Below are 9,336 nucleotides of genomic sequence, written 5' to 3'. Positions count from 1 at the left end.
GCTTTGAGACAGAAGCTTTCACCGCTGGTGAGTTCCATGTTTCTTGTTTTGCTTTTACAGTTTTAGTCATTTTTAATGTTATATTAACGTCTAACGCTCGTTCTCGATTTATTGGTATTTCTAAACCAGTTGGCAGCGATGCTAGCTGTTCTCTTGCCGTCTGTCAGTTAGCAGCGATGCTAGCTGTTCTCTAGCCGTCTGTCAGTTAGCAGCGATGCTAGCTGTTCTCTAGCCGTCTGTCAGTTAGCAGCGATGCTAGCTGTTCTCTAGCCGTCTGTCAGTTAGCAGCGATGCTAGCTGTTCTCTAGCCGTCTGCTAGATGTTCTTCTAGTGAGAGGATCTCTTTTTTTAAAAACGTAAATGTCTGTCTTTTAATGTATTTTACGTAATGAAATGTTTAAAATAATTTCAAGCTGCAGTTAAAGGGGCCACCATTGCTAGCTAAATAGAGTAAATGTCACCCTTGAGTGCCGTCTAATTACTGGAGTAGGTGGCGATTAATCACTTCTGCGAAAGGAAGATTTTAGTGCTTTTTGGAAAACTTTAAGCTATGGTTATTTTTATATTGTCTTAATCAGCTTTAGTCTAATCTCAAACGTCAAGAGCTTGTCAGACTTATTCCAGATTCCATATTTATTCATAGAAACCCTCGATCACATCAAATGCCCCAATAATACAGCTCAAAATCCCTTTAACATCATAGACATGAATTAATTTTCCTAAATTGCTTTATTTAAATTTATTTTACCTAACTTTGTGATTTGTGAAACTTTTTATCATTTCGGACGGCTAGATGGTTTGTAAACTAATTTATACAGGTTCAAATTTTAAATCATTAAGGTGGATGAACCCTAAATGAATTCATGTAATATAAAAACTAATATTTTTAAAAACGTTAACCCTCTTATTAAAGGGGAGGCCAGCTCTAGAAACCACTTACTAATCAAATATAGCAACTGATTAAAGATTGTTCGCCTATCTAAATGAACTAGAGTTAAAACTGTACAAGGTCTTTGCAGAATTTGTATCTTAAATATTTTCTGTATAATACTCTTCACATCACTTTCCCAAGATCTCAGTTATTGTCACCCAAAGAAGCAAATAAAGTTTGATTCTTTAGGGATTTTTCTCCAGTCAACAAAAGAAACTGACTCTTCATAAGTACAAATAAAACACCAACATGTTGATTTGTACTGCTTTTTAATGTTTTTATCAATCTGAAATGATAAAATGCATACCATGTAGCAAACCAAAATCAACAAAGTTCTTTACAGAAATCGTAGCTCATTCATACACTCTACAGTCCAGACAAATCTGGACTCTTAGCTCAAAGTCCTTTTACTTCAGTAATTGTTATGGAAGCAAAAACCGATGTTTTTTGTTGTTGTTGCATAAGCCGAGTCAAGAGCATCTATAAACTACCGACGGGCCTGGTTAGAGTAAAACTGGATGCTGTGTAGAGATTAGTCAGCAGCATTATGGTTACAGTTGAGCGTGCAAGCCCCCCAGCTAATAAATACATTCTCAATACAAAAACCCTGTAAGTGCTGCATTTTTTAAAATTTATCATAAGGCTCCAAATATGTCTAATCAATCATCCTGCTGCCAACCAGCTCTCAATTTCTCAGGTTTGACTTCTCATCCAATACAGTTAAAACACTGAATTAGAATGTGTTGTAGTTCTTCTTCTGCACCACATGAGGGCAGTAGTGTCTCATTTAACCTGACTGGGAGGATTTGGGTTTTCAACGTCACACATGCAGACGAAGAGTCCGGTTGAATCGTTTCTCATCCTGAAATCTTTCCTCTGTCCTTTGGGAATATGAGGAGGTTTCAATTTGTTATCAATGGAGCTGAATTGGGTCGAGAGTTTGGGTTTGCATTAGGCACAGTGCTTGTATGGGCCTCAGTCCTAAGATGCTGTGGTCTGCGTTGTGTTATTGGAGTGTGTGAGCTCTGGACGACCCGCTTTAACGTCTGCAAGTGCATTCATTTGTCCTGGTCTTTGCTCTGTAGAGGCAGCAGCATTGATTCTGGACGGTCAGCCTTTTGTGTTGCTAAACATTTCTATTCGTTTCCGTCTCCTTGAATAATCTGCATCCAGGTCAGACTGTTCCTCCTGGACCCAGAATACATTACAGGTAGAGATTCTGACCTGTTCATCATCACGGCTGCTGCTTTCGTTGGGTTTTAAGAGATGAAACTAACTGAGGGATCAGAATGAAAACCGTACTGGACCAGACCATGATACCAGCCCTTTCTAGGTAGGTTCAAGGCAACAAATCATTTGTTTCTGGCTTCACTTTAGATCAACTCCAATTTGGACTTTGATAATATTCTTTGATACAAAATATTTCCCCAATAAAACATTAAACAAAAGTGTTAAAAGAAAACAAAACGTGAAAAACATTCAAAACGACAGTGATGCACTTTAAAAGCACACGCTTTACAACTTCTCAGCCATCTTCTGTTTTTAGTAATGTATCCTTTATAATACAGGTATACAAGTTAAAATGAAGCAAAAAAATAAATATCTTAAACCAATGGAAGTTTATATATAGAACTCATATATATTTATAGGTATAGCTTACTTTCGGGTAGGGTGAGCGTTCTGACTCGTTTCCACAGTCAAAAACCGGAGAGGCGTAACGAACGATCAGCTTTGAGCCTTTCGGTCGCGAGTTAAACTGCTGCGATGTGGCGGACATGAAGCGAGGGCACAGTGACGGTCATCAGCTTCAGGCCTGCAGCTTTAAGACATCGTGGATATTTTTTTTCAAAGCTTTAGAAAACAAACGCCAGACGTCGTCTACTGGTCCTACTCCAAAATAAAAAGCCATTCGGAATATTTACAGAACCTGCAGCATGTCCAACAGTGTTTCATGTAAGACAGCAGTGGTGCAGGATTGACCTACAGTATCAGTACATACAGACACAAACTTGGGTTTTTTGGATTAAGCAGCCATATTTGCTTTACAAAAGAGTACTTGTGACCCTCCCCCGGCGGTGCACGGTTCACACCCTGGACTACTTTAGTTAAATCTTTGGTTGAGCAGTTTGAAAGATAAACAATCCACCTTCACACAACTTCACTTCCTCCTTAAAAAATAACATAAAAATGTTCATATTTGCACACAATCGTTCCCTCTTCCCTGGAACTACCCCCCACCTCTCCGTCAAACACAGCTACCCCCATCCGTCACTTCCTCCGCTCTGTTCTGAAGCCCGACCGAGACCAACCACACGTCTTAAAGAGACAGAGCAAGAAAAAAGGCCGACATCGAAGAAGAAATGAAAAGCAACCAAAGGTTTTAAAGGAACCGGGCCGAGAGGGAGGGGGTTGAGCCCGGTCCTCATCGGGTCTGCGATGCGATTATCTTCGACACAAAGTTGACGATGGCGCTGGCCGGCTGGTCCGGGTCCAGCTCCGCGAAGATGTGGCTGACGTTGTCCGTTGTGCTTCCCTGCTTCCGCGCCACAAATCCAAAGAGCCTGAAAGGAAACGAGAGATTTAAAGAGGAGGAAGGTGGGATTGGCAGGAATCGCTGCTGATGGCGGCCACTCACTTGGCTGGGCCGCCTTCAGGGTTGCTCCATCTGCAAAGGTGGAAATACACAAGTTAGGGATTTTTTTCTCAGGTTTTCCCTGGACACAGAACTTTCAAATGCAGAGTAAGGATGAAAAATGAACCTCTCGTCACAACTAGTGCTTCTTTATGTTCCTCTAAGGAAACTAAATTATAATATTAAAATCCTTCTGAGCTTTCAAAGATTTTACTCCCAAACATGCTTACAAAATGTGCAATCCCTTCATATTCATTATAATTGCAGAATAATTACATTATAATTATTGAGGGTTGTAGTCTTTCAAAGGCAAATATTGAAGTTTGATTTGATAAAGCACTTTAGGGTTGGTGAAACTAACATTAATGATTCATGCTACATGATTAGCACAGCTAATTTAGCTGTGCTAACTAACCAGTTAGCTGTGCCTGTTCCAACCAGTGCCTGTCGGACTGGTTGGAAATTCTCCACCAATCCAGTTTTCAGAGAGAAAGCTGGTTACTGTAGCTTAGCAACTGCTTTAGGTTTGTTTTGCGTTTTGATCTTTGATACATGCAACAAGATGAGAGTTGAACACTAAAGAAATCATGAGTAGATTTGTGTCTGACTTACTTCCTGTCCTGAGGGTCTGTATTGCAGAAGGTGACGGTGTTGGCAGGATAGTGGCGTCGGAAAAAAAGCCTGGAAAGAGAAAAAAAATCTGACAAATGTTGCTGTGGAAAGTTTCTACCAGAATGTTTTGGTCACTTGGAGTTTATTCACCAGTTACATGATGTGATCTAAACAACACTCAGTTTGTGTCTGAGAATGTGTGGTCAGGTTGTCTGAGTTTAGGTCATTTTGCAGCGTCATGTATCTCTGCTAATGCCTACAGATAAAAGCAAAACCTTATGTTATTCTGTCAGACGGGGGAAGATGTTTCCGACGTACTTCCTCTGGTTGTCTGTGAGCGTGATGCCCTGGGAAGACACCTTGAAGTGCACAACGGTGGCGGCGGGGGGCGAAGCCGCTGCCAGCGTCTCAGAAATCGCCTTGGCAACAGCCTGGGGACCCGTCAGGGACTCCATCTCCACTGAGTTGATATAGAGAACGTTGCATGCTGGGAGGAGACAGAAATCACCCCGAATGGATCAAACGTGTTGAGCAGGATCATCTCAGTTCATGCAGAAAACGTTTTAACGTGGATCATGCTTCAGGAAGGAATCTGGGAGTTTTAGGAGGAAAAGCATTCCACAGAAACGTTACTGAGGAGATGCTGGACGCTGCTGTTAAGAACATAGACCAACATGTAAGATGCACATTCCAGATGTGAAAAGGCTTTACCATGGGACTCAGCTGGGGCCCTCTGCACTGAGATAACAAGGAGTCAGGTTGTGAGAATCTAAACGCTGCGTCTGACACCAGATAACTGAACTTCAACAGCAGAATGAACGTTTTTAGATGTGTTACCTGCTCCTTGTTTCAGCCTTTCAGCCAGCGGGTTTGTAGCTGTGACCTCTGGAGTTTCTTCCATCAAATCTACAGAAAAAACATTTACAGCCGTAAAAAAAAAAAATGTTTTTACAAACAGAGTGGAAGGTCAATCAATACCTGTGGTAGGGATGAGGAGCTTGCAGGGCAGCGCCAGGGGTGTGATGGCATGCTGGTAGACCAAAGCAGAGAGACAACCTGCCAAACAGAAAAACAACTCTTTCAATTAATATTTCATACTCAAAGTAGCCTCAACTTGTGAAAGAAAATAAGGAGACATTTAGCCAATAATCACCAACACTCTCCCAAAAGGATGCAGCACTCTGCAAATGACTAAGATGTCAAGGTGTGATCACAGAACAGTCAAATGTTTCTGTTGTTTTGGGTCAAATAGGCAACAGAAGCGAGTTGAGAGATAAAGACACCAATGACTTGCTTAGGATTTGAGAAGAATCAAACCTGAAGCTACCAGGAATCCATCTGTCATAGTTTATAACTGCCATCTTGGAGGGACGAGAGGACAAGAAGATCAGCAGTTCACCCAACCACTGCTGAACAAGAATCACCTTGACTGGGCAAAGAAATGTCTGAAGACAGATTCTACAAAGGTTTTATGGATGAAATGAGTGACTCTCGAAGGACCAGATGGACGGTCCTGTTGGTGGATCAGTAACAGCTACAGAGGTTCACTTCCTGCTGGGAAGGGTGAGGTGTGGTAAAGACTTGATTGGGCTTTTTGGATTGAAGATGGCCTCGAATTTAACTTCAGAACCTGCTGCTAGTTTCTAGAAGACATTTTCTTCAAACAGTGATTCAGGAAAACAGACATTGGTTTCATGCAGGACAGTTTTCCATCCAAGTATGCATGTGTCATGCAATGTGTCGTTGTTAATGACTTGAGCAATGACACGTTGCTCAAGTCATTAGAGCAACGTGGCTCCGTTGCTCTAGTGACTTAACCCCATTGAAAACAATCCACAATGTTAAAGTAGATTATATATTCACCATTTTAATAAGCTGGAGAAAAGCAGATATGTACTTAAGTTGGCCTTGTCTAATTGTGCGAAGATGCCTGCTTCATGTATCTCTGCTTACCAAAATAAGGCTCATTGGGGCAGCCTTTCAGCTTAACTCCTTTAGGACTGCTCTCAATCAGGAAGTGCCTCACCAGCTCGTTGGTGATGTCACCTGCATGGCACAGAACAACCGATTAACATCGAACCAGTTCTCAGTTGTCAAGATATTATCTCAACCTTAACTGGGGCCAAATCTAGACAACAGTATTAAGCTTCCTAAGCTACCTTTCTTGCTCTGATGCACAGAGGGTGGAGGAGACGCCACCTTCATGGCCAAGCCGTACGCCCCTCTGAACGAGTGGCTGTCTCTGATGACGAAGGCTCCCGGCTCTCTGTCTTTCAGCAGGTTGATGGCTGTAATCACACAACACATTTACGAATACATCAGAGGAAGTGTGGATGTTGCCTTCAGATAGTCAACCAGCCAATCACTGTGCCTCTGTAGAGCACTGATACTTTTATACAAGAGAATCTCTGATTATTCAATTTCCAGACACTATTCTGGTATAAACCTTCTAAAACATGAGTATCATGAGATTAATGTTGCTTTGCATGGATTTTAAAAGAATAATGGGCAAAAAGATGAGTTTGTTCCAGCAGATAGAGTAACAAGAACATCACAATACTACGGTTTGTTTTTTAACAAAAAAACAGATTGTTGTAATTTCTCAATTTAAACTCTTAGCCATAGCAAAGAGGTGACACTAACTAGATTTGAGATCTAACATATAAAGATAGGAAGAAGCAAAAAAGCTCTAAAATGAAGAAGTAAAGCATGGTCTCCAGCATGACGACTTGTTTCAGACACTCAGGAGTCGAGTTTAGTCCTTTCTGGTGCACTTCTGCACATGTGACAGTTTAAGAGAGATGAATGAGATATTCAGTAATTCTCTACATATGCTGTGGTTTTCACTCTTTGGGACTGCACTAAATATAAACTGCATGCGCCTGATGTCATTGCAGTTGTGCATGATTTCAAGATGATGCAACATAACGCAAGGGAGAAAATGCATGTAGGATGGCAACTGACCCAAACCAAAGACCACATGCATATTCATTATTTATACAAAATTATGTTGTAGGGTCACTGATATTATGCCCATCATCTCAGAGTGAAAACCATGAATATTTAGCCATCTGTGCAGCATTAAATGAAAACATAACACACCTCCTAAAACGCACGTCCCAGCATTAACCAAGCCGAAAGAACACAAGATAAACTGTAAATGACTCCTTACTTGATTCATAATGCAAAACAAAAAAAGGAATTTTGAAGAAACCCAGCCAGTGTCCAGACGTGTGTTTGGTGGGGGAACCAAGGATCCATTCGCAGCATATCAATGCGAATGGGGCTGGTGCTAGAGCCAGTTTCTTACTGCTTCTCTGAAAGAATTCATGCAGGAGGCATCCTGATCAATGCCTCAATTACTTTGACTGATTACTTTTAATGGGGAGGGGCAATGGCTCTACTTTCTGCTCCCTGAGATGCTGAAGACAACAAACCAAAGATGATGACCTGAGATTAACAGACACTCCTTTCCATCATAACTACAGCTTCACATACAGTTCATGAACATAAACACTCCAACCCCAGAACAAGATAAATTTGTTCTGAAAATTTTGACTTTGTATTCCCAAAGTCAGTGCTTTGGGAATACCAAGAGAGAATAGCTTTCAAAAGAAACTGTTTTCATGCAAAACTCCTCACAAAATACCTGAAGGGACCTGTGTAGTGATTCTCATCCAGATCCACAAATTACACATGGTCAAGACAACAAAACAATGATTTATTCAAGCCAAATCCTCGCTGCTCCTTCTGGACGCAAGGAGCCTTTTTTCCAACAACTAAAACAAATCACCCCACGGATGCTGAAAATGTGATCTTAACAGTCTACAAGCGGTGTACCTTGCTCCCTGGAGATGTCTGGCTTGTACCAGAACTTGGTTGTGTCCTGAACAAATTTAACATTCAGCTTGGTCTCCGGGCTTCCATCTGCAGTAAAAATAAAACTATGAGAACCTTTTTTTGTGAAAGATGTGATATGATGATATACAGTTATAGAAACATAATTCAAGGCTCTTTTATCACATAAATCTTCTCTTGAGGACATGACAAATCTGAATTCAGATATTCATTAATTCTGCTAGAGATAGCTTGAAAGAACCTTCTGAACATCTGAATAGGTATGTTTTCTCTAAATTGATGTTCTTACCATGCATATTGAACCGTGAGAAGTCAGAGAGGGTGTGGAAGTAGCCAGGAGTCCCTCCACTCCCTGGGGACATGATCTTCCCATTTAGCGTCCCATAGGACAGTGCTCCATTTGGTCTATCGCCACTTGACATGCGTCTCTTCTCTGGAAGCTGTGGCTGGAAGCCAGGGGCTGGGCTACCCTGCCTGAAACCTCCACTCATCCCCATCATCCCCCCATCTGAGTAGCCAGCAGGGGAAATGGGAAAGGAGGGAGTGGGTGGCCCCTGATATCCCGAAGAGCTACTCTGCCTCGACAAATTTCCATGTCTTTCATCTGGTGTGGTGTAACCACTGTGCATGGGGTGACGATCTAAACTTGGGCTTCTCTGGGACATTTGTGTAACAGATGGATGGCAGCCCAACACTGGGCTTCCTTGAGAGTGTGTGTTAGATGGCTGTCGGCTAAGCACAGGACTGCTCTGAATGGGCTGACCCAGGGAGGGCTGCCGGCTGAGGATCGGACTGTGCTGAGAAGTCTGTCTGCTGAGAACTGGACTGGTCTGTGCTTGACGACCAAGGATCGGACTGCCATCAAGATCTGCCATTACTACCTCAAAGCCATTGGATGGGGGTTTTTGACCTGTCTGGATGGATCCATCTTGTTTAACACTGAAGTTCTGCTGGAGGACGGGATTATAGTTGGAGCTGTGGATGTTCGGTTGTAGCTGGAGACTGTCATTGGCATGTCTGGTCTTTGAGGGCTCTGAGAGAGGTGGGATGGGATCAGAGCCTGGATAGCTTCCCAGTAGGCTGCTAGGACCAAGATAGGACAGTGTTGGGGTTGTAGATCCAAGGTAGGAAGAGGTTGGAGAGCTGGAGTCCAAGTAAGGAGAAGTGGATGGATTTAGGTCTTGATTTGACGGCGTGCGCATCGGATACAAACTTTCTGGAGGGTGTGAGTGGAACCCAGAATCAACAGTCAGTTGGGATGGAGTGCTAATGCTGCTTTCTGCTTGGAGATGATCTCTACAAT

At 42.3% G+C, this 9,336-nt stretch overlaps 1 protein-coding gene across 15 annotated transcripts in view; it reads right to left on the bottom strand.

The window, feature by feature from the left end:
- Window positions 1-1,183: 1,183 nt before the first annotated feature.
- Window positions 1,184-9,336, bottom strand: part of tns1b (tensin 1b) — a 94,351-nt gene continuing 86,198 nt past the window's right edge. For 13 of the 15 annotated variants that reach the window (XM_055052858.1, XM_055052853.1, XM_055052851.1 and 10 more), the window contains 11 exons: window positions 8,323-9,329; window positions 8,016-8,102; window positions 6,335-6,463; window positions 6,129-6,221; window positions 5,154-5,231; window positions 5,013-5,081; window positions 4,887-4,913; window positions 4,494-4,662; window positions 4,176-4,244; window positions 3,567-3,596; window positions 1,184-3,492 (listed from right to left, as the gene is read on the bottom strand). In XM_055052858.1, the coding sequence (XP_054908833.1) occupies window positions 3,354-3,492; window positions 3,567-3,596; window positions 4,176-4,244; window positions 4,494-4,662; window positions 4,887-4,913; window positions 5,013-5,081; window positions 5,154-5,231; window positions 6,129-6,221; window positions 6,335-6,463; window positions 8,016-8,102; window positions 8,323-9,329 (1,897 nt within the window). In that variant the 3' untranslated portion in view covers window positions 1,184-3,353. The remainder of the gene's footprint in view (window positions 3,493-3,566; window positions 3,597-4,175; window positions 4,245-4,493; window positions 4,663-4,886; window positions 4,914-5,012; window positions 5,082-5,153; window positions 5,232-6,128; window positions 6,222-6,334; window positions 6,464-8,015; window positions 8,103-8,322; window positions 9,330-9,336) is intronic. The other 2 variants (XM_055052866.1, XM_055052856.1) reach the window with 1 other exon arrangement.

Source organism: Poeciliopsis prolifica, unplaced genomic scaffold (genome assembly GCF_027474105.1).
Source record: "Poeciliopsis prolifica strain line A6 unplaced genomic scaffold, Auburn_PproV2 SCAFFOLD036, whole genome shotgun sequence".
NCBI lineage: Eukaryota > Metazoa > Chordata > Actinopteri > Cyprinodontiformes > Poeciliidae > Poeciliopsis > Poeciliopsis prolifica.
Note: the sequence above shows the minus strand (reverse complement) of the source record. Positions and strands in the feature narration are given on the sequence as shown.